The 25890-nt window shown below is 41.2% G+C and overlaps 1 protein-coding gene across 1 annotated transcript in view; it reads right to left on the minus strand.

Annotated features, from left to right (window-relative positions):
* Window positions 1-21472, minus strand: part of ank1b (ankyrin 1, erythrocytic b) — a 95491-nt gene extending 74019 nt beyond the window's left edge. The window contains exon 1 of the mRNA XM_069673241.1: window positions 20702-21472. Coding sequence (XP_069529342.1) covers window positions 20702-20827 — 126 coding nt within the window. The 5' untranslated portion in view covers window positions 20828-21472. The remainder of the gene's footprint in view (window positions 1-20701) is intronic.
* Between the last annotated feature and the right edge of the window lie 4418 nt (window positions 21473-25890).

Genomic DNA, 25890 nt, shown 5'->3' on the forward strand with positions numbered 1-25890 from the left:
GTCATCTCAGCTACAAATTCTGCCCGTCTCTGTCCGAGCAGCGCTCGAACATCGTTCCAAATTTGTCATCACCAAGTTTAAAACACAGACTGAATGAGTAATAGATACAATAAAGACCTAACCACCGAAACATCTTCACAGTTTACTAGCCCTGTCTCCGGCTCGTCTGTGACGTCACACGGTGACGCAGCAGAAAAGAGACCGACAGGAGTATACTTCACTGGCAATGGGAAAAGAGACAATCGGCATTTATTAGCGGGTCAACCGGGTCTGAAAAACCTGCGTCAATGCGCTAATTTTGGTGGGAAAGGGGTATTTTTGTGACAGAGTGGATCAAATGTACATGAAAATCATTTGCTCAAACGTGTCCTCACATACCATGAAACATCCAAACACAGATATGAGCTGAAAAACAATCTTTCACATAGAAAACACAGAACCCAAAGTCTGAAAATCAGATAAATCTCTTCTCCTCACTAGACCGGGGAACATACTGACAGAGGGCTGAAGAGAGCAGAGGTGTAATTTGTACCCTCTGTTTGGTTCTCCACTCATTAAGAAGTTAAATATATTTGATCACAGATAATGAGGAACATTAAAATCAGGAAAACTAAATATCTGAGTTATATTCATTATTATATTCGTGTGTATCTGTGCGTGTCCGTGCATACATATAGAGGCTGTATGTTCTACCCTGAGCACTGTGAGCCGGCCCCACTGTGCTCGTCTGTGTATGCGGCAGCGGGTTGTCACTAATCACCCAGTGGGTGCAGAGTCATACCAGTGGGTGACATGCTGAGAGAGGGATGAGAGAAACAGAGGGGCTGATCAAGGATGAAAGAGGAGAAATCATAGAGGACGAACGCAAGACAAACAAGAAGACAAGATCTCAGGAGGGCCGCATCCAGCTATTATTGTAAGCTAACAACAACCACTATAACTACGGCTTCTAAAAATAACAATGACACAGCAATAGCATTAAGGAGAGCGGCGTCAGCGCTGCCCTGTTACCCTTAATGCATTTAGAATGAGCTCCTTTTTCATGCTGCTTTAAAACAAGTTATTTTATCAAGTCATCTGGTATTAAAAGGTTATACGAGTCATTATAGAATGAAATGTAGCGAAGATGACATAACATTTAAGGAATTATGATTACAAAGAGACATAATCACCACTTATATAACCAGAACCACACAAATAGCCAATCATCTTCACATGCCACAGTCAGAGAATAATGGCAGTATCCCAGGCCGCAAATTGCCCGTGCTGGTCTGATGGATTTCCCGGGTTGGTGACCACTCCCTGAGGCCGGTCGATAGAGCCAACTCCTTATGATTCAGCATTCTGTGCAGGATCACAAGGGGGCCCACGCGGAGCCATTCATCAGTGGGACAAACTTCTGGATGATAGCAGGGTCAGGCCTGGAGCACAAGGTCCAGTCGGGGTTAACACATAGCCTGACAATTTAAAGCTGCAGCAAGCGGCTCGTTCCCAGAGGCCAGCAAACAACAGATTTCCATAAAGTGTAGATTAGAGAAGTGAGTCACAGAGAGATACAGAGGGAGAGAATAAGGAACTGCAATACTAAGTGAATCCTGATCTAAAGTCATTACCAAGACGATCACAGTGTCATTAACACACACACACAAAACGTGAGACTATTGAAAATGCATGGATTAATCCACCTCTCAAGACAAGTACGCGAGACAGTAAAATTACACAGATCCCCCAACTAATAGCTGCGTGACGATGATACAGCCTCTGGGGACAATGGTTTAGCCAGCGCTTAGCAATGAACAATAGACTTCCTTTTCCGGGAGCTGCATTGTTTACAGTCCAGTTAGCTAAACATGAGAAGCGACCGTGTGTTCAGATCAAAAGTCAGCAAAATAAACGGCATAATTTCCTGGTTCATTAAATCCCCTGGAGGAGCGCCCGTATATCTGTTTCTGGTGGGTCTCAGTTTCACTGTAAACGGTAAGTTACACAGAGGGTGCACTCTGGCTAACTACCGCGGTATGAACCCGAAAAAGAACCTGTTTTTCTTGTGATTTACTTTAATTAATGGGTCTTAAGTTTCCAAAATAACAACATCATGATGCAGATTAGTAAAAAGTAAAAATAAAGCTTTATCTGACCTCAGGAGGAGAAGAAAACTACTTTTAGAGGTCGGATTGATCATTTCTGTTGCATTCAAGGGAGTTGGGAAATCTGAACACAGAACGGCTTAAGAGACAGCATCAAGGGAATTTATCTCAAATTGATTTGAAGAACAGATTGTTAGCTGAACTTGCTGCAGATGTCTGTTTATAGAGACTAATGAGAAGCTCATTGTCAGGTGACGCTGATGGGAGCCGGGGTGTCATTATGGAGGACTACGTTCCGCACAGACTGTTATTCCTGCATACGCTGGAGCCTGCTGATACGTGATTGGTCAATACTACTTGGACTACAAGCGTAGTACAAACGGAAAAACTTCCACATCCCTGCCCTGTAAATAGAGATTATCACTACTGTAGTGATCTGTATATCCCCAAAGGAGAACAAACTGTATTGTGCCTTCAGTTTAACATGAAATAAATGACCCTAAATGCATTTCCCAGCTTTAACAATAACACAATCTGATGAACAAGGATGTTAAGTGGGTAGCAGGGTGACTATGACACGTCTAATGATGTCACAATAACAAGTCACTCAGCTCTTTCCAAAGCTCATGCTATAATAAACCGTATGCACCAGGGAGAGCTAAAAATATAGGCTAGACAAGCTGACACACTGCATTTGCAGAAAGCTGCGCTCCGTTCGGAGCTCCATCAATCTTCCTCATCGTTCCCCTCTTGCTGATGCTTGTTGTTGTCTGTGCTGTGTATGAAACACGTGACGTTCATACACAATGTGTACAATGCCTGCATGTTAGAGGTCTACACATAAATCATCAGGTTTGTACAGGAAGTTTAAATGCTGATTCCATTTTGTGATACAGTCCCCGCATGTACAGAATATTTTATATTTTATCTTATATATTATATAAGTGTTAATCTTAAATGGGTTCATATTTTCCCTGCTGCAGGACTGAACACTATCACACCATTACAAGTTAGACCTTTCATGTTGGCACAAACAAGTACCTGGGATCGAGGACAATCTGTCTTTAATCCTCCTTCTAATTAATAATTCACGTCAGACTGAAAAGGCCCGTAAACCAGGTTATAACCATGAGATATAAGACGATAGGGAAAATACTGCTGTGGTTAATGTCAGAAACTAGAAGGTAGTTTTGAAACACAAATACAGTAAAAAGATTCAGAAACGATACCTACTGTACTGACATTTTTAGCAGCGTTCAGTCAGCTCAAGAAAAGACTTTATTACTGGGTCATTACAATGCCTGTTCTTGACCTATTTCAAACTGGCATGGGAGAGATTCGAGCACTTATACGACAGGAAGTCTTCACGTAGAGCTAGATTCAAACACAGCTCCTAAAGACAGATTCTTAAACTGAGTTCACGTGATGCATTTACAATGACAGGAGTTGTTTCCTCGTTTTTCCAGAGGGGGGTGTAAATTACAGGGTGATCAATCACTGCAAGGCTCAGTGAGCCTGCTGTCTTGAATTCTGATGAAGGAAAAGAAGCCTCAACTTGCTAAGCTATAGGATTAGGGAGGTGTTTTAATATGTATGCTGCATATTTGTCTTGGGTGTTGCGTCCTCTCACCTTGGCCTGCCCCATGGGACCACTGAGGCAGAGCCATCAGCACAAAACTTGTCACCCTGTATGACACTTACATTTACCTTAAAACTGCTGAGTCAGACTCTTTGCTTCATTACAATCAGGCCATGAGGCCAAGAGTCAGAGATGTAAGTGTAAAAATCCCGTATATTAAAAACAATTCATAGTTAGGTGGCGACCTTGAGTGGCCATTGTAGTAGCTGACCCTTCGCTATGTCCTGCCCTCCTTGGTTACCGTTGCTACGCCTGTCAAGCTTTCGCACCGGCATGTAAATATTATGGCATTTTCTACTGTAACACTGAGAGATGTTCCGAGGGAAATAACAGCAAATTTCTGGAAAAATAGTTCCCAAATATCAGAGAGAAGTCGACAGAAAGGACGACAATACGCATTTGAAAGCTACATCCACAACATCATTTGTCAGCAGAGTGTTGAGAATGAAGAGGACATTATAACCTGTAACTTTCATTATCTAATATGTTTTAGCCCATTGCAAGCAAAACTAAATTATCCAACTTTTTCATTTTGTTTAAAGCGCATCAGGATATCGCTCGCATATCGTGGGCTCCATCCAAACACTGGATCTCCTAAAGGCACGACAGGAAAGCCCAAAAAAAACCCAACAATGGCACAAACCAAGGGGTGGCAAAATTAAGGCTGTGCTGAGAGACCAGTTGACACAATTTTTAATCCATGGCCGACATCTCTCCTGTTGAGCTTTTGGCTTCGGCAAAGCGACAGATATAACACCCCCCTCTAAACTTTGACGATATCTGCTGCCCAATTTGCAGATTTCATATGCTCACCGTTTCAGCATTAATCCTTGTTCTGAAAGCTTGACGGGCCTCCCGCGCCTAGTTACGGTTGCTAACGTAAGATTGGACAGTAGTCGTTCAAGGGGGGGGCTAAGCGAAGAGTCAATTATGACTGAAGCAAAAGAAGAAGTCAGGTGACGTAGCATTAAAAGTGTGATAGTTTAAAAGGAAGGAGGTGTGGATGGATGCTTTGGTCAAACAAACAATACTTTCACCAAGGAAACATTAAGATATTTACATAATGTACATTATTTGTGCGTAATGTAAAGTTATAATAAGTAGGATTGAACACATTCAGACTGGACCCAGAGCTCTGATTCTGATTAAGTTACGTAACTAACGGGGCTTCTACCCAAGAGACAGATGTTTCTGTCCCATGTGTATTTGAAGCAATAGTCAACGTAGAGTTTTTTCTATCACAAACTTAATGAACCTTACATAAGTTACTACCTAACGTTACACAAAGTTACATAATGATGACCTTTTTTTAAGCCTTACAGTCACATCTGTGGTTTTGGGGAGTCACTGAAGATGGACCTACTTTGTTATTTGGGTATGAGGACATGGAGACCCTGGTTAAACACAAAGTCCAAAGTGTCTTGCTGCTAACCACAGGTGCCGCTGTAAATGCATCATACAATGGATCATACAGGAGCAGCAGTGTATGATGGGAGTTCAATCACTAGCTCTGCTTTGTGCCTTTGTGACTTGGTAACAGCGGCTAACAGAAGGTAATCAGACAGATCACAGGACCCAAGGAGAGGATGATTAGGCAGCGGAGGCTCAACATGTTGTATTATCCTTTTTACCGTTTTGTCATTTAGTCCTTCTTTGTCTGTGCAATTATTATGATAACATTTCGAACTCCTGCTGGTTTGAAATCATGATACAGTTCTACGCCCTGCGCCTCCAGAGCAGTATTACATTTCCATCTGTTGCTGTTTTCCTGCTAGCGCGATATCATCTTAATGCCAGAAAATCATCATTTATGACTCACAAGCTGTTTTGGCACAACACAGTGTTAACGTTTATTTGTTGTACTTAGCCGGTGACTCAGTGTTTGGACTGCTAATGGATGTTTGCCCTATGGATGAGTGCTACCTGATTGTTTGCTGGAGTTGTCATTAAACACAAGACGCTTAGTAAAGCACACCCAGGGCTAACTTCTAATAGGACATGTTACTGACAAAATGGGGAAATTATGCATAAGATGAGCATACTATGATCTGTTCTCCTGTGTTGTAGAAGGTTTGAATGAGTTTAAGTCATTTCCAGTCTTAGTTTGTCAAATGCCAGGGTCAATGTTGGATCAGTTGCCTGCGGTCAATATCGTTCTGGCATTAGGGGAGAGCTACAGGGGAGAGAGAGGGATGGAGCCATGGAGGTGGAAAGATAGAAGAGAGGGAAGAGGGCTAACAGTGTGCATCGGGTTTTCCAGTGAGAAAAATCTCCATGTCAGTTAATGAGGCTGGATCTGCACACCAAGCAGTAAATTAACATTTGGTATGGTGTGGTGCGCGAGCAACAAGTCCTCACCGATCAATAACAGCACAGCGGTAAAGCACTCTGCTACGCACACACACTTGAGTAAAAGGAGACTGATTATTTTCATCTCATCATGCTCCAATTCTGCCGATATTTTGACTGCTTGATGATGCGTGACATTCTTTTTAGCCCTTTTTCTCTGATTTGAGAAGCCAGAAAAAGGGAAAAATACACAATTCTATTAATTTGCCTGCTTTTGATTTTTCAGTATTTCTCTGTGGGGGAATTAGCCAGCCTGGCACATTAGTTAACAGCTGACTCTGGGATTGCAACTACAGTGCTTGAATGATGTAGGCAGCGGCGCTGACATGCAAAGTGAGTCAGTTCGGCTGACAGCAGCACGTCGAGGATTCCAGAGAGAAAGCCTTCTAATCGGTTCTGAACCCTGGGTACACAGACGTTTGACAGGCTTTGGGGAGGAGGACTACAGAATGTGTATGGGCTCTCTTTACATAGGGCTCTTGGTTTCAGCACTATGCTAAGTAACTACTTAACTACTAAGTTTTGGATATATGAATGTATAATGAGTTAAAAGAGTATATATTGACCTTGTTGATGGTAACAAATGTTCAGAGGGTCCTCTCCCTCGACGTTTTCAATGCACTCAGCTACTTCATAGCCTTCATCAGCAGAGCAAACTAGTAGCTAACATGTTGGACTCAGTCGTCCTTTGTTATCCAAACTAAAAGTGATCTTGAAGGATTTTATTTAAATAAATGTCTGTTAAGTCACTATCTATCACCGAATGAGGTAACACAAGCGGCGCCCACTCAGTGACGCGTTTTCCATCACCCAGCAGTGGTTGGTCTGCCAGAGAGGGTAGGCGGAGCTAAGCGGCTGCTTTTCTGCTCTCTGCAAGTGTTGCGAGTAAACAGTAATCTACTATGGCTGAGCAAAGAAAGAAAAGACAGATGACTACAGATACAACTTCAAAAATAAGTGAAAATCCAAAGAAAAAGAAACAAGTTCGACGCTCAGATGAAGGCAAACAGCCTAAAAAGGAAAGCGACCGTCAGCAAGGAAAATCAAAAGTTACAACCGAAGCAAACCGGGGACGTCACACATGCAGCACTGTTTGTATATCTGGGAAGTGTGCTTACTTTTTATCACCACAGGTGCCGCCCATAGACTGTATAAAGAGATGGACGACGGATGGATGACAGCTTCCTGAAAGTGAAGCCAAAACCTTTCAAGCGCCCCCCTGCTGACTAGCTGCAGTATAGGTCATAAAGCCCGCCTCCTCCATGTTAACAGATGGGACATGAGTCAAACTATAAAATCAAAATACACGCCAAATAAATGTTTCTCAAACATGGTTTCTGTCATTATAGTTAGTTCTTATCATGCTGATTTATGTCCAAGTGTTCATTTTTCTGACAAGTTTATTTTTAATTAGTTATTTGATGCTGAAAAAAGAATGATTGACAGCTCTGTTGACAAATACGGCTCCTGCAGCCGATCTGTTCCTGATGAGCAGAGTAGAGGAGGAACGGCGAGAGGAGACGTAACTAAAACAATCACTACAGTCATTGAAGTTTACATATCTGTGAACGTTAACCTCAGACCAACACAAAGAAGCTGTTCTGCTGTTAAACAAGCCGACATGCGGGACATTTGCTGGGGGGTTTTCTGAAAATTGAAGTTTGTTTCGGTTAGCGGAAGAGGCTACGGCGGCTCCACCCGCCGATGTCTACTGCACAGACTCTGGCTCCAAATGACGTCACCATCGCAAGACGGCAGCGCTTATCACGGCATCAATTTCGTACAATGAGAGCAGATGGAGACGCGCTGTCCATCTACACATTCAGTCATTGGTGCCACCAGAGTTAACGAAACTGAAACCTTCGAGATTACAACTTTAAATTTCTCTTAATTGGATTTTATGTTAAGTGAACTTTAGACACTACTTCAAGACAGTGTACAGTGTTTCTTTCACTGTGATGACTTGCAGTAATAGCATGCAGACTGTGGGCCTATCAACAGCATAATTCATCACATTTATACATACACTCATTTGTTTATAATTTGTGCTCATCTGTTTCCCTAATAACAATGTGATGGGAAATGTAGTTGCTGCATAGGTGAATGCTACATTTATGTAACACATGCTGGGGTTAGAGACAAAAGCATCAAGTGCTGAATTAATTTAACATAACCATTAAAAATGTAATCTTGCTTTAGTTGCTATGATTGGGTGCTGAAATGTAGGATCACATATGGTTGGAAAACTAATCAAACAGCGAGTCCAATCAACATCTTACATCCTGCTACGAATGTTAATTAATTACTGTCTCTTATTGAACAGTATACAGGCAACATTATGTTTCATTCGTATAGAATTTTTCTTCGCAAATTAGAAATAAATTAATGTAATTTTTTTCTTCTTCCCTGCTTCTGCCATTAAAAATGAGAATAAGCAAGTGAGGTGAAAATGAGAGGCAAGAAGGCATGGAAACAGCTTGAGACATGATAGAAGAGGAGACAAAGGGGCAGAAGAAAGAGAGAGGTGGGGGAGTGGGAGAAAGAGATGATAGAAAGATGGCAGGATGCAGAGAGATAGTTACTGCAAAGAACAGGGAGAAGCAGCGGCACAGAAAGAGAGCTGAGGGCACGGTGAAATAACAAACATCTACTTTACTCTCCCTCCTTCCAGCCAGAGTTTAAAATTGAATTAGCAATGAAGTATTTATACAAGTTCAGTGTGGGTTTTCCAACTCAATGCCTCGGTACAGTAGACAGCAGAGGAGGACGGTGCTGGAAAACATACAACACTACTGATTGGTCTGTGTTTTTTTACAGGCAGGTTAATGCAAAAGAGACACAGTGACAGGAAACAGAGAATCAAACAAAAATAGAGACTTAAAGCGAGAAGTAGTAGAAGAGTGACAAGGCTGTGGAGGCGACTGAGGAGAAACACTCAGTCGGAGTTTGCTTCTAGCTGTCTCACTTTGCTGTCGTGTTTCCAGCCCAGCCGCCGTCAATGGGTGCTGATGCAAGCTCTCTCAGATCAGGGAGTGTGAAGTGATAGCAGAGAATGAATGGCAGCTGCAAACTGCTGATGTAATATTCTGTCCTTTTCAGTCGCTTCACAACTTGTAAACCAATACTGTTTACGGTACAAGTATTCCTCTTTAACCTCTAATTTTGATTTTATCTGTTGGCTCGCATGTGCGTGTGTGTGTGCGTGTGTGTGTGTGTGTTCTGTCCAACACCATAGATTGGTTACTGAGTGATGTGCCTGAAGAGAGGGCAGTCATTCCATCTGCCATCAGGCAGCAATCCCAGTGACACATGACACCCTTTCTCATCATGCTGACACACACCAATGCACACACGCATACGCAATTGTACCATCTAAACTAGGGATGCACGATACTAGATGTTTTGCTGACATCCGATATATCCGATATTTTTCAACCCTTTCGATACCGATATATTAGGCACTTATTTTTTTCCACCTAATTGAAGAGAAGATCAGGTCTCCCTTGTAGTGGAATTGATGCCTACTCTTATTGTAGTGGCCAAAAACTGCCACACCGCAGACATCTTGCACCCTTCTTCACGCTTGACGGAAGAGGCGTGGTGCAGGCAGTGTGCATGCCAAGTTAATGTCGTAGCTTGAGGTCAAGCTTTTTTAGGGAATCATCGAGCATTTAGGCAGAATTGAAGCGTATCAGCGGAAAATAAAATCTGCAAATACCGCAAACGTGCCGATAATATTGTGCCTCCCTAATCTAAACACGTGCATGCCTTAATGGGTGAAAAAACAATGGCACTACTTTTTAAAGGATACAATACATTCATGTAAAATACCTGAACAAACTAAACAATAATGTTACTGTCTGGGTAGGTCCATCCACTTTTGACTATTGGATTAAATAGTAATCTAGCTTTGTTTAATGTCTATCTTTTCAACCACTTCAAAGTGCAAACAATGATAGCAAAAGACAATAGCAGGATGATGTCATCAAGTCATGAAAATATCCCCCAGCAGCACCACCACATGAAACCTTACATTTCTGATCATGCATTGTGTCCATTAGCCAGCAAACATACGATGAAATGTGTTTAGGCCAGAAGAAGAAAGTGATGGAGTCAGGGCGTGCCTGAGAGCGGCTGCTTCAGTGCATTAGTGGGCTCCTGCAGGCCACATGATCCATGTAGACCTTGAGGAGCACTAATTCCATTACATAAAGCCCATCTCCAGCTCTAAGTGTGCGTGTGCGCTCTATGTGGGTATCAGTGTGCGTGTGGCATCGTGCCAGTCTGTATTACTTTCACTCTTCCTCTAATGATTCTTAAATTAACGGCCCTCACGTACTGATTTTGCTAATGACCTGTGATGAGACAGCAGCGTTATTAGAATAAAGTATATACTGCATGTAGGTCAATTATGTAAATTGTATATTTTAGATTTCCCTTTTGATGTAAAAGTCTGAGCTGCTTGGGATGTAAAATAAATCTCAGAAAAATCTGGAGCACAATTGCTGTCTGACTCATGTTTCCTTATTGATGTAGTCTCATCAGAGGCACTGGGAGCTGAAATGAAACTCAGCATCCACATAAATCTAGGACTCTGCAGAGGAGTTTGAAAGTGTAGCTAAAGCAGAAAGCTCTTTTTCCACATCAGCGTCTCACGTCTCGCTGGCAATCTGTGCAGCAATGTCGCTTCATCATCCCCCCCATGTTAAGTGTCACACAGTAATCGCCATGGTAACATTAGTCACTTGAAACCGCCTGCTGACTGACCCCAGGGTCACAATAAAGTTTGCAAAAAGATTTACAGCTGTTTCCCCTCCCTCTGCATGCCAAAGATCCACACTGGCTGGCCTTGCTAACAATGATGATGGATGCTCTGATTAACAGGAACAGGCTGGCAGATGAGCTGTGACTCTTGAGGAAGTCAATGACTGCACATTGATCTAATGGGCCATCGACACAGTGGCTCTCAAGAACAAACCAAGTCATGCTGTTGTTGAAAAATTGCCAAAACTGCTAGAAACTGTATGTAGGTTTACTGTGCCAAGTATGTTATGAAACCAACAGAAACATATTTTTAGCCTAAAAATGTGACCCACGGTTAGAGTTTAGAAGGTGGCAGCTTCTAAACACAACACTAAGATACAGTGTAGGATAGGGCTACACTATCTCAAGAATTTACTGACATCAAAATATTCACACTTATATATATTTGACAGATTTGATACATGACTCAATAAATGAAAAGGATTAATAGATTTCTATATTACACATTAGGGGTGGGAATCGCAGGGCAACTCACGATACAGTGCGATACGTGATACACTGCCCACAATAATATCACGATAAAGTAAGGATGCACGATAGTATCGGCGCGCTATCGGTACCTGCAGATCATGGCTTGAAAAGGACATATCGGCATGTCATTTTCCTGATGATACAACAACGCTTTAATTCTGCTTAACGCTCGATGATTCCCTAACAAAGCTTGACGTAATGCTACGACATTAACTCGGCGCGCGCACTGCCTGCACCACACCTCTTCCGTCAAGCGTGAAGAAGGGTGCAAGCTGTCAGCGGTATGGCAGTTTTTGGCCACTACAATAAGAGTAGGCATGATATCAATTCCCCTACAGGGAAGACTTGTTGTTCTCTGCAACTAGGTGGAAAAAAACATGTGCCTAATATATCGGTATCAATATCGGCAAAAAAGGGTTGGAAAATATCGGCATTTCGGATATCAGCAAAAAATCCAATATCGTGCATCCCTACGATAAAGCGATTCTGCGATAATTGATAAACTGTATAGCAAGCCGATCATATAATGATGAATAACAATATCTGATTAACTGAAGAATACAAAATGCCCCTAAAAAGGTGAAGTGCAGAATTAATGAATTATTCACAGTTTCACAGATTTTGACACAAATTGAGATCAACAAAGATGCGGTGACTCAAATTGGCATGGAGATCTGTTTAGAGCGCTGAAATATGGATATTTTTTGCGCCAGCGATACGATAATTCTATCACACCAGTCGGGACGACGATATATTGCGACATCGATATTTTGCCCCACCCCTATTGCACATATGGTTTTCTTTAGTCCAAACGCTGAAGACATTAATGTGTCAGAATCGCAGGAACAAAGTTCTACATTTTTGCATTGAGGGAGAAAAATGACTTTGCTGATATTTATCAAAGGTGTCTGACAAGGCTCAGTTATCTAAAATCACTCTGATCTCCAGATCAAAACGTGACAGAGTCGAGTCCCAGATAAGCCCTCAGAAACAGGCAGATAAATATCGGCCATCATGCTGCTATTCTGGAATCTTCGTGTGTTGTTTGAGCAGGTACAGATCCGGGGCAACATCAGATACAGTATCAGAGCAGGTGCTCAGCTAGCACACAGTAGTGGTGTGTAGATGGGTGGTTAAATCTGGTCTCAGATGCACTGTAATCCTAGGCTGGCAGGTAAATATAGCCTAGCCTGTGGCTGCTTCGGCCTGGGCTGAGTGCTGCTTTGCTCTGCTCGACCTTGGCTCATCCTGACCTCCCCTTCCTCATGAGCAGGCACCGGCCCTCACTATTATGCTACCTATTACTGTTGCCTTACAGAAAAACATGCATACCGTATAATGTTTAAGAATTGATCCAATGAAAAAGCTTTCAACCCGCCCTCCCTTCCCTTTCCGTCATCCATTCACCCTCCTTCCTAATCTCCTCTTTTCCCACCCCTTCTATACAACTTGGTACATGCCTCTCCCATCTCTCCTGTCTAGGTTCAGTCTGGGCCGTAATAAGCCTGGGTAGAATCATGCCTGAAACTGAACCCCCACTCTGAGTCAACCTCTGCTCGCTCTACAGCACATTCTCCCAGACAAGCCTTAACAGAAGACATTCCACGTTCACCTTCACCCCTCCTCAGAGATAAGATCCTCAACATAGATAATCCTGAATTAACATCTATCTGGTAAAGCTCAGCTTAAGACTTGGACACATTTCTTAGAAATGACTGAAAAACAAAACAGATTTATAATGAAAATTAGAATTACATTGTCATTTTGCGACTTTAAACGAGTGCTTTTGTTTCTCTGTGTCTGCTTGCTTACTATGTTGGAAATAGCACGTACCCAATTTTAACATATTTCTGCTTCCTAGTGGCAAAGAAATGTAGAAATACAGCTTTAAACAAAAGTATGGTGAGTATTGACTGCTATGCTTAAAGGAAACACACACACACACACACGCATACAAAAAAGTACAGCCCTTGGAGTCCAAGATAGGTCCTCGAGAGTCTAACTCTAACTGACTCTAATCTACACCGACACTGTAGCGTCAGACAAACGTGTGAGACACGTAAGCGTCACGGCAGCATCTATTTCTCAATCTACACCGCCTGCGCCCGCCTCCTCCGCAGCATACGTGGCTGGTGGAGATTGCAGCATTGAATAACATTGAGGCAGTTCTGTCCCAGCACACACGTGTCAAAACTACGCTTAAAATATGCTGCCTGTATAGATTCCCCATTAAGGCGCATATCATACACAATTAGCAAAGTATTATTTACTGTATTCTTATAGCATCTAAACTCAGTAAAACTGCAACTCTGTGTGCAGCAAGATGTCAAAGACAGCTGCTGAGTAGGAAGTGTGGGTACTGCTAACAAGCTGAAGCATAGAACATTAAAGTCGAGCTGACACGGCATTTCGAAAGCATCTAGCTTCAGTATCGTGACGTATTTCCGAGTGAAAGGCGGGACATATCATTAGAGGGATTTGATTTGATCGTTGAGAAGTGGGAGTAGACAGACGTTCTCCACAGCGCAGTAGCTAGCTAACTGACCGAGCGTTCTTGGTGCTCTGCGGCTAAATGTCGCAGATTGATTGGTTGAAATTGTTTGGTGCTAACTTACGTAAGCATGCATGAAATTTAGTTTTCCCGGAAGAAAAAATGATCGGATTTTGATATAAGAATACGAAGAAATTGATTTTCTGTAATTTTTTTGGCCTATATTGTCAAATAGATGCACAATATTACCGGGGATGTGATCTAAAAGGATTAAAATGACATTTTTCATTTCATCTCGACTTTAATAAATATTTGTCATGTGACCAAGGAGCACAATACTGAACTGTCATGCACTATGTGTATTGGGCTTCTTGTGGTATTAAACTGTCTGACCTAAAGTAAATCAAATGTCAGTGCAATTCACAGTGGTGTGGTGTCTGATGCAATGAATGACACACTGTTTTCTTAAGATTGGATGCAAGTCTTTTTGCTTTACCTTAATGATCTATTAACTTGAATCCAAAGTTCTGGAATATAAAAAATAGCCAAACAAGGATTAATGTTCCCTTTGTCTAAAGAATCTCGATGTAATATCATTTATTATGCACATGATGCAACTTTTAATTACCAACCTGAGGCGTTATGCTGTCATTGTCCTGTGTGTTGTTTTGTGTGACGACAAAAGTGAGCAGCGAGACAAAGAAAGAGGCCGAGAGGCCGAGGAAGGTTTTGGCTAATTAGGGTTGGGTATCCATAAGGTTACATAATAGCTGAATGAGATACCCTGCAGCCCTGCTATTTCACTTACACTCACACAAACTATATGTGTGTGCATGCACATATACAGCTCCATTGAAAACACAAGTAAGCTAAGCACACACACGTGCGCACAAAGAGCACACACTATCCATTAGCAGATCTTTGGATCCATCGTAATAAGTGCAGGCCTGGAGGAAAGTGGGAGATGTACAGGCCTGAGGAGCCTCATGCTGAGGTACTACAATAAAAGGTTTCATGTCCCAGATTAGTCGATCCCATTAGTTACAGAGAACTGGAAATGAACCCAAAAATCACAAGTGAATTCTGAAGATGACCAGGCATTTTTATATACTTCCTCATCTACATGATTACATAATTATGTTAGTGTTATCACTTGGTATGCACCCAAACCCAGCTGATCGTGGTCAAGGACAATGTTTCTAACTCATGTAGTGATGTGCTACGCTGGAATTTGCACACTTTGCTGCTGCAATTCAAAACTCCAAAACAGAAATATGGGTTTTATACTGAGTTGTATTTACAGTAGAGTCAGTAAGTCTTGAAACGATTTGTCTATTTGGCCAAGATTGTTTATTTGGGAAGAAGCCTTACGCTGTTACACCTCTGTGTAACATGGACTTTGCAGGAGTTTTTAGCACCAAGAACTTTGACCACAACTTCACATGAATACTTAAAGCCGGTAAACGAAAAACATTTTAACCTTCAGTATTTGTTGTGAAGATAATGTGTCACATGTATTTTGATCAACCTCTGAATGTGAATATAGTATCAGGCTCTGCATCAGCAGATAATCTTAGACGGAGATCAGGGCCAAAAAACACTTGATCTGCATCCCTAATTCATTAGAGCATAAATCAATAATAAATCAATCATAAGACATAGACTGTTGTGACTGATGATGAGTAAACACACAGAAGTGATCAATAATACTAGACAGAATGACCACAATATGGTCAGATAGTAATCCATAGCGGCAGGCCTGCAGCCAGTGATTTAAGACTACATACTGTCACTGCGGCCAAGCACTGGCCTCCACAAATGATTCTTTATATGACTCAATTGGATTCAATTATGTTTCCAACTGCATTCTGATGTTATTCCTCTTTGAAGAGAATTATAGCTTTATTCTTTTATTAAAAAACAGTTCTTCCAGCCGATACGACCGCATGGGTTCTATCCTTTAACACATCCCACAGATGTCCCACAGACGTGTTTCCTAAATAAGCCCCTCTACTGCAGGCAGACTGAACAGACACACTTTGGTTTTGTTGATCAGCCACAACTACACCGCAGGGCTGTCACTTTCCCAAAAATCAATTTCAAACAAATTCAACGTGATATGGAATTTGTTCGAATTACATCTAAGACTAACGTTAACCAAACACAACAACTACATATTGGGTACGTATTGGTTCATACAGCACTTCTGAGGTGCGTTGAGAGGCTTAGTTCTGTAGCACGGTCTTATACTAGAGGTGTAACTGGGAAGAGCTAAGTGCTAAGTGCTGGGAGTGGGGTGGTAGAGTGAGTGAGAGAGAATGAAAGCGTGTGTGCACGAGTTACATGAAGTGTCGGGACTGGAGCAGCGGAAGAGTGGAGAAAAGAGTGATCGGTAGCTGTGTAAACAACAAAACCAATGTACAGTTTAGTGCATAATAAAGCCTACGACTCCTCAAGACTCAAGCTGCGCACCCGTGTCATGCTTGCTGCTGGCATATTAAAGTCACTGAGTTAGCCCCGAAGCTAGCTACAGCTTCGGCCCTGCAGCAACAACAACAAGTCTCCCCTGTGCTTTCTGACTACAGTCGGGACGCTGAAGCAGGAAAGGCTAACAACGGCTTGGCTCGTTAGTTTCCTCCATTGGTTTGTAGAAGGAGGGGCATAATCACCATCTGTTGGAAAACAAAGCACACTGCTTTGAACGAGAGAGCATTCTGGGACTCTGGACTGCAGATTACTAATTGTTCGTCTGCTGTGCTTCAATTTTGGCTTCAGTCACATCATTAAACTTCAAACTATTAATATTTCACCAGGTTCGAACGACATATCAAACTTTGATTGAAAAGTGACAGCCCAGGTTTAGGTAGCAAAACTAATTGGTTAGGTTAAGTGCAGATTGAGTTTGTTTTGCAATTAATTCAGTAATATTCTTGTTTTCACAAGGGACTCGAATCTCAGTCTGCCAGCTCTGGGCCTTATTATTAATGTAAATATGCTCAGTTATAATCTGTTTCGCACCTGAGCCACACAGTTGTATTTTGGGTGAGGACAGTCCTACAGAAAAATATTAATTGTTGATTTTATTTGATTTTATTTTATATTCAGGTGTGATCATAGTACTTCCCTTACACAGCATTTCAACAATCATCCCTGTGCAGCACAGCACAGAAGGCAGAATGCCCCTGCTCTTTCTTTGCTGATTCTTTAACCAAATTACTGTCCACCTCATTCAGAGTTATGATAGGATCTCTGTCGGCACTGTAGTGAATGACCTTTGTGCAAGGGGAGAAGTAGAGAGGAGAGATGCCATGCTGCCGAGTTTGATTTACATCGAATGGAGCTAATTAACATCCCGGGAACATTAAGACCTGCCTGAGCCTCCTCTCTCTCCCTCTCTGTCTCTTTGACTCGCTGCCTCACTCCTTCTGGCTGTGTGGCGACGATTTACTGGAGGAAGAGGCACAAGTCAGATTCAGAGAGACAGATACACAGTGAGCAGATAAATAAAGGAGCTTGGTTGATGATTGAGTTGAAATGAGAGTTACTCAAGCGGACTGCAACATGAAATGTGCCTTATAACATTCCCTTATTTAAAATGAGCACTGCTGAAACCAATGGGACTTCTTGCTGATTCATATTTGATAACAAACAAATATTGAGTATTTATAGAATATAAAAACAGCCATTCTCACATAGCCTTGGCCACAAGAGAAAGAATTAAATATTAATTAAATGTTGAGAAATAGTGCTCGGATTTGCATATTTTTACACTACAGTGATGCCAAATTAAATGTCAATGCATCACAAGCTATTAAACAAGGAGCCAGCTGTAATTGAGAGTGGTTATGAATCAATGAACCATTAATGAAATCGTAAGCAGGACAGCCTGGTTGGTTTTTGAACGGTAGATTAAATCGGGTTGGATATGGAAAAAGAAAATCACAATGTATTTTACAGATATAGTGATAGTGGTATATGGTTCAAACATTGTGAGAATGATTATTACTGTACCTATCTGCCAAAGTCTGACCCAAAGCTGACAAATAAAGGACTTTTAAACATATAAAATAAATGAAATGTATAGAATAAAGGAGTTTTACAGTTTGTCCTTTCACAAAGATGTTGATGACTCATCTTGGCTCATGGACGCATGCTTCTTTTGCATCAGCTTTAAACTTTTCAGAAATATTTATGTCCCCACACTAAATTCTGTCAGTTATTGACAAGTGACCTTCAAACTAGCTAGTGGTTGCTCTGTTCTGTCTCACATTCAGCACTATTGGCTGATGTAAACGCCAATCAATCTCTGCAAAAAGTCCATCCCTAGCTTCCTGTTTTAAAAGAAAACGCGTAAATAAGAATGGTTTCATGGGACCTGCCCAAAGATAGCAAAAAATTTATCTTATTCTAATTTTCTTCTTATCATGTACGTATTATTATGTATCTTACACCCCTTTCCCACTGAAATTAGCGTGTTGACGCAGGTTTTTCAGACCCTGATTGTCTGTTTTCCCATTGCCAGTGAAGTATACTCCTGTCGGTCTCTTTTCTGCTGTGTCACCGTCTGACGTCACAAACCCGCTGGAGACAGGGTTAGTAAACAGTGAAGATGTGACGGTGGTTAGGTCTTTAGTGTATCTATTACTCATTCAGTCTTTTTATCAAACTTCGGGCGGACAAATTTGGAACGATGTTCGAGCGCTGCTCGGACGTAGACGGGCGGAATTTGTAGCTGAGATGACAAGGAGTCGCAGAAGTTACTCACGGAGCATAGCATCGCGTCGGAAAGGGGGCGGAGATTAGCATGTCGACGATGTTGTGTTCCCATGCTGATCGGAGCCGAGGCGATAATTAACCGGGTCTGCTGCAGAATCATTTGACTCTGAATGCCGATTGTAACCTTTCCCACTAAACAAAAAAGGTGGGTGTTAGCGGGTTTTTTGACGAGTGGGAAAGCGGCTTTATACAGTTACACGTACCATGACGCACCCCCACTACCGCCATCCAGAACCAATGTGTTGACTGACCGGCTAAGACATGTATAAATACACTTAATATAAAATAATTGAACATGTTTTTACACCCCAACCACATCAACAATTCTGACTCTACACCACCTTATTATAGTTGCCAGAACCAAACCCATTGGTTAATCAATGTTACACCACAAACCGGATAATGCCACGATCTGCTAATTACACCAGATTCTGCATAATGTTCTACAAATTAATCAAAAGTGTGTGAATTCTAATATATGAAGATTTGTCAGATTAAGGAGTTTAAAAATGTATATTTAATATAATATATCAGGATAGTGCATGTCGGATTTAACACAGGATATATTTGGCCAAAAAAATAAAAACAGAGAGCTAAAACAGCTGATATTGTGTTCCTGTAAAATAAACTACTTGGCAACTCAACATCATGTTCTCCACCATAGTTCCCAGGTTCTTCACCCAAAATAAAAATTGTACAACAAGCACTATATGTGGCCAAATTCCTACTGTACTGCCTCAGGAACACTTAGCAAACCCCTCCTGCTTTGCGGTCGGGACAAACTGTTCAATGTTGTTATAATTAAGAATATAGATTACACTCTACAACCACTCAACCACCCTCTCTGCACATTACCTTTTTTTGGACCTGCTCTTGCCTCTGAGTTTCTATCCCTGTAACAAACACACACACATGCACACATCTCTCAGAGGGACTATAAAGAGACATGTCTATCCTCTCTGTTCTCCTCATTAATACTTGCAGTTGCACACAGAAATATTGAAGGAGGAGCGGTGAGCTGGTGTTTGCATTGGACACTGAGCCCACTGTACATGCCACATCATTATCATTTACACTAAAGAATACAATTCATAAAAGTATTTTTTAAATCCATTACACCTGTACGTTTATTAACACTATAATAACATGTGTTTCATAAATCAAGTCAGCGCTGCCAGGCATGAGTGCAAGGCGGCACAACCCCAATAAAATCTGCACCTAGAGGCAACAGTCAGAGAGGGAGAGTGCAGTGGGGAGGTGAGACGGAGGGGTGAATGAGAGCTCTCATGCTACAGGGTGATATCCTGCATGCCTACATTGTGCCAACGCAGTCAAAAAAATGTCCTACACAACAAATAGTCTTAGCCTTAGGTGATATGATATATAACAACAAGCATAGATTCCTGAATCTAACATGTAGCCTACGCACACCAAGGAAAAACATACAGATGGGTTAAAATTGCATCTACTGAGAGTGCACCTCCATCTTCCCCCTCCATTTTACATCTCCCCCAATAAAAAAACTGTAATATGGGGGAAGACACCAAATCTAAGAAGCTTTGTGGGAAACAGCAGAGCAATGAAGAGCACTATAACGGTGATGTGAATACGCACAAAAGCTCACGTATGTGCACTACACTGTTCTTCCATGCATTAATATGAATGAGCTGCACCCATGTAAGACTGGAATCTGAAAGGAATAAAATGACATTGTCTGTTATTTAACCAGCAGTGTCTAATGGTCACACCTCTAAGCAGCATACCAATCATCATCAGCCTCCTTTTCCTTCCCCTATAGCTATATATCTGACCGAGCACACCAACCTGTACCAGAGCATATGTGCTTGACTGGTTAGCCTACACAAACGCATGCACGCACCAGCTGAGGCCGCAGGACCAACTGTGTAATTATACATGTGTAATTGCATCCTCACTAATCTTGCACAATAGATGCGGTGAGAGAGAGAGAGACTGCAAGAGAGATGGAGAAAGGCAGGTAGAGAGGGAAAGATGGATGTAAGAAACATCGTCACCTCCCCTCTCTCTTGAAACAGCCAGCCATACCTTGCGCCTGCGGTCCCTGGATCGATTCCTCTTTTTTAACTTTTCCTCCTCCTTCTCCCTCTGCTCCTGGGCGGCGGCCTCCGCAAGGTCCTTGGTCTTGCGGAGCTGCTTGGCGGCTTGCGCCATGGTGCCGCTGCTACTGCTGCCGCTGCTCCAGTCACCGTCGCTCCAGCCCTTCTCACGTTTGCACTACCACCAGTCGTCCCCGTTTCCTCCTCCTGTGTCCCTCTATCCCCCGAGCCCCGTCACTTACTACCTCGTCTCTGGTGGCCACCACGACATGTGTGTGTGTGAGGCAAGCAGGGGGGACGTCTGAGTCCAGATATCTGTGTGTACTTGGAAGATGTTGATGCTACGGCAGCCACAAGACAGCCTCCAGCAGCCACAAAGAAAGATGCTACAGCTAGTGGTGCTGATGCTGCTGCCTGTGCCGCGGCTGCTACTCATCCAGTCAGCTTGCACTGCGCTGAATTGCCTCCCCTCCCCCCTCTTTCTATCCTACCTTCCTCCCTTCTCTCCTCTCTCCTCCCTCTGCTTGCACAGACCAGTCACGCAGTCCTGTGTTCAGCACGGCGGGGATCCTGCTGCAGAGCTCCCTCTTTTTATCTGTCAAATGTCCTTCTCTTCCTGCTGCTCTGCCTCTTCCTCCACAGCGTTCCTCTCTTCTGAACGCTTTGCTTTTACAATAGCTGTTGTTGCATTTTGCCTAAGTGATGTGCAAAAGATGAAAGCTGTAAAATGCCTTCAAATTATTTTTTTCTCACGTCTTCCCTCTCTCTGACCATGGCTCTGCCGTGGCGCCTCCTCCCTGGAAACAGATGGAGAGAGAGGACAGTAGGGAGAACGATGGAATCTTGTAAAACAGAAACTGATATCATCTCTTATTTAATATAATGTTTTAGTAGAGTGCTTGTTCTAATGAAGCATGATTTTTTTGCACAGCCTGGTCACTTTTACTATCAATGGCTTATATTGAGGTGGTCATACATAAACATTTACATCACCCACTACCCTCTTGTTTTAGTGTCGGAGGCAGACATCAACAACATGAATACTTCATAAAAACTGCATGTCCTCTCCCTCCCCTTTCATTCCCCCACTTTCCCTCTCTCTGTCACATCAGGAGAGCATGCATGTGAGGGCTGTTTGATGTTGCAATTCAGAAGAAGATGAGTAAACAGCAACAGAAAAGTAACACCTTAAACAAACTTCCAAAGTTCCACTTTATCTCTGAATCTCTTACTTGTTTACCCAAACCATTTTGAAGTTAAATTAATACCTCAATAAATTATTATTCAATGAACAACCTCATATATTTTAACTGCATGTTACTGACATCAATAAAGAATTTAACATGTTGTCCTCCCGTTACTTTCAGTCTGAATGAGATAACTTCCATCCCTTTGTTGTCATCTTAACAGTTACACATCTGATTTTAAATATAGTGATATAATGCATTTGCTCTCCGTAGCAGCCTTTTCAAAGAGAAAAGATGCACTGACATCAAACTCTCTCTACCTCATTAATTCCTCCTCCTGTCTCTGCAACATCTATATTTCTATAGAATAATGTTGCAATGTAATGTGCAGTGCAGCCTTCAACAAAAAGACCATCTGACATAAAGAAATACAGATATTTTATATTCATAGACGTCATCTGCCAGCAGATTAACAGCAGATCCATTCCATCATTTCAATGTAAAAGCCATAAAAATTAATACTGTGGCTTTATGTCAGTATTTAAAATAGGATATTCTCTCACAAATATTTCAAAAGGCATTTTTTTCTAGCCAAATAATGTAATCCCTTACTTTTAGGGTTTGTGTGCCTCTGTGCTATAATGTTTTATGTGTAGAATTAACGTTTAACTGCTCATTAAACTGACAGCTTTGCGTTGTCTTGAGCCTGATGCTAATTGGCCTATCAAGCTAGAGTAATTAAACTAAATAATTCCATAGATGGCCTCCACAACCCTCTACATTTGCCCGAGGAGCACACTGGTCTTGAGAAATGGCTGTCAACAAAACCAGACTAATACCTCCAAATGATCCTCAAGGCTATGTGCACATCAAAAGACTATAAAGAGGCAATTGGTTTCTGTGCAGGGGCTTGATGCTGCGATAGAGATGTATTAAGTAATGTGGCAAATCTGAGCATTAATCTTTAAGATGACCAGTCAGTTGGAGACTTGAATGAATGAAGCACAATTGGAGGATCAATCCAGAGAATAGATGTTTGTTTTCAACATGCTGCCCCATTTTTATTAAAATATTAACTATCTAAGAATAACTTTAGCAAAAATAAATGGCATGCAGTATATTCTTGGCAAACTCGGATGATGAAATAATTTAAATGCATGGCATGGTAGTGTGAAAGATACAATTTAACAAACGTTAGTGCGATACATGCATGTCACCTGTTGTGTCTTAATTAGGATAGTAATTACTTACATAGCACAGCTGTGGTAGTTGGCCCACATGTTTGTGCTGCAAGCACCTCGATGCTACTACTATTTTAAGTATCCCTGCTTAAAGCTTTTAACCACTAGCATTCATTAGTTTGAGCTTTGTTTCTATTTTCCCCCACGTGGATACACTTGAAATACACATGGCATGAGTACTCATGATACAAAGAGCTACTAGGAGGAGGTGTTAACAGGAAGCTAGCTGTAGCTGTGTGTAACTATCTTGCTTTGCTAATGCTTTGCTAACGAGCATTGAACCTGCATTACTAACTGGCTAGCTAAATAAGCTAATTCTCCTGTTATCAAAAGATTTTGTAAGCAGACCTCACTGTTAATGTACGCCGCTACGAAGCAGCTTAGCGGCGTGCAGCTAGTTTGCAACACATTCTAAGTGCTTGCTAGCTACCTAACTAGCACTAACGTTTGAGAACTCCATTATATTACAGCTAACATGAGCAGCACACACATGGGTTAGCTAAAAATAGGCTAAAATGTTTACGTAGGCTATCTTCGCTAACAATTGGCAGATTTACTTTATCTCTTTCTTTGTAATATATTTCTTGGTTATTTAGAAATAAACTTTATGTAAATTTTAATAAATATTTCTTACCATATTATTCGTGCATATTCATGGACATGTTATGAGTTACTGCGTAAATTAGGTTAATTATGTGCCTTAATAATCTGTTCTTTAACAGTAACACAGAGGCGCGAGTGTGTCCTTTCCAATCTGCGTCCTTTAACAAAAAAACATTTTTTTTTAAACTTTATTCACATATTGTAAGGGCACAGTCAGTAATTTTTTGTAACCATAGACTACAGTCATTGATTTGATTGGAACTTACAAAAGGTTTCATACATTAAATACATTAAAACATAAAGAAATAAATTAAAGCAAACAAACACACAAAGTTAACTACAAAACAAATTGATTGCAAAAGGTACACGTACATATAGTTTTCACAGCTTTAGAGTTTGTGCAAGTATTTTTGTGTGACCAGTAATCCATAAACAATTTTTGCTGTGTAAATGAATGAGATGGAACTTTGATTGTACAGACAAATATAATGATGTACATCTTCTTGAGAGGAACTGTATTCAATATTGAATTTGAGAGATGAACGTCTTATTTTCTGTTAAAAAAATAGTAATACATACATACCAAAAGGTAAGTCCCAGACAAGGTGATTCATCATTATATCTGTGTTGTGGCAGAAGAAGCCTATTTTTTTACTGATTTAACTTGACTACACCTGCTCTAAATGTTTAGGATTTTCTCTCTTTCTCTCATGCTGTGTCCAATGAGGCTTAACCACAAACATGTCATCCTGACACTGGACTGGCCTTACACATAATGGGTGATGCACGATTCCTTTAAATAGGACTATACATCTAGAATAAATAAATATTCTGGAAATGAATCCATGCTAACTTTTCACCTGCATGCAAGGCTTGTTTCGTATCTGCTCATTAATAAGAGCATGACACCACAAATCTCCTGACAGTAATGTTGAATAACATCTTAGTGGTGACGTCACATGCAGTTAAATAAAAGACTATAAATGAGGAGTTGGAGCAGATGGTGCTAGGATCTATCATTGATGAAAACAACGACAACACTGCAGCTGGGTCTGATCTGATTCCATCAGCTCCTCAGCCGGACTAGGGGAAGCTAAATATGGAAAATGATGAAGAGGCAAAAAGCAGCCATTTCTGTTACCTGAATAAGTCTGGCAACTGCAAAACTATTTCTAGGAGTTTGTAGTAAAATGAACTTGATAATAACAAAAGGCAGGCAAAAGTAAGTAAAACGCCTTATACACTTATTTAATAAATTGAGCAGATAAAACAAATATAATGCTCCTGAAAGTTAAGATATAGCTCAATTTGTTTGAAGGATTTTCATTCTTACATCATGATTTTGTATTTGGAAATAGCTGTAGGCCTACATTGCTTGAATACTTAAATACAAGACAAATACAACAGATGTTCAATTTGCTGTCCAGGATTCCAAAGGACGTTGCTTATCCAAGACCAAGAAACGCAACTCTTAATGAAATTGAAATCTTGCAGAAACAGAGCAGTATTAACCTCTCTCTCTCTTTATTTTCAGTTCCAGTAGCGAAGTCCTGGTTCATCAATCAACATATGGTTTAGCGTGGAAGTGTAATATATGTTTCCAGGGTGTCACGCTCTGCATTCCTGAGTAGATGAAACTGTATCTCCTGGATGGTGATTCATGATTCTACAGCGCTGAGATTTACAAGCACACCACGGCTATTTAAAGCATCAAATTGTACTGCAACATCCTGGACAGTCTCGTGTCTGTTGTGTTATAGCACCACCATGTGGTAGGTGGTTGTTATTGCTACAAATGAACAGTTACATTTTTCTCCTTTGGTTCATACACTAAACTTTGGTTATATTTATTTAGTTGTGGAATCTTTGAAAGAGTTTCCCTCCATCATGCTGTGCGGGGACTTCTGCTCCTTACAGGGTATATTCCTGTGTCCAAGTAACAGTTATTTGCTGCACATTAAATGTTGTAAAAATAAAATAACGTTTCGATTTGCAAATTATCAGCTCACAAAATAATCAGAACTATGTGCATGCATATTTCTTGTTTCAGGCCTACTTTCATTGTGATTTGGAGATTAATCTTGACATCTGCATTATGAAACGTTCACTGTTGCTGTATGGTTATTATATTATATAAATGTCACATC

Source organism: Semicossyphus pulcher, unplaced genomic scaffold (assembly GCF_022749685.1).
Source record: "Semicossyphus pulcher isolate SPU_LCO1_2020_fin unplaced genomic scaffold, fSemPul1.0.p SCAF_22, whole genome shotgun sequence".
NCBI lineage: Eukaryota > Metazoa > Chordata > Actinopteri > Labriformes > Labridae > Semicossyphus > Semicossyphus pulcher.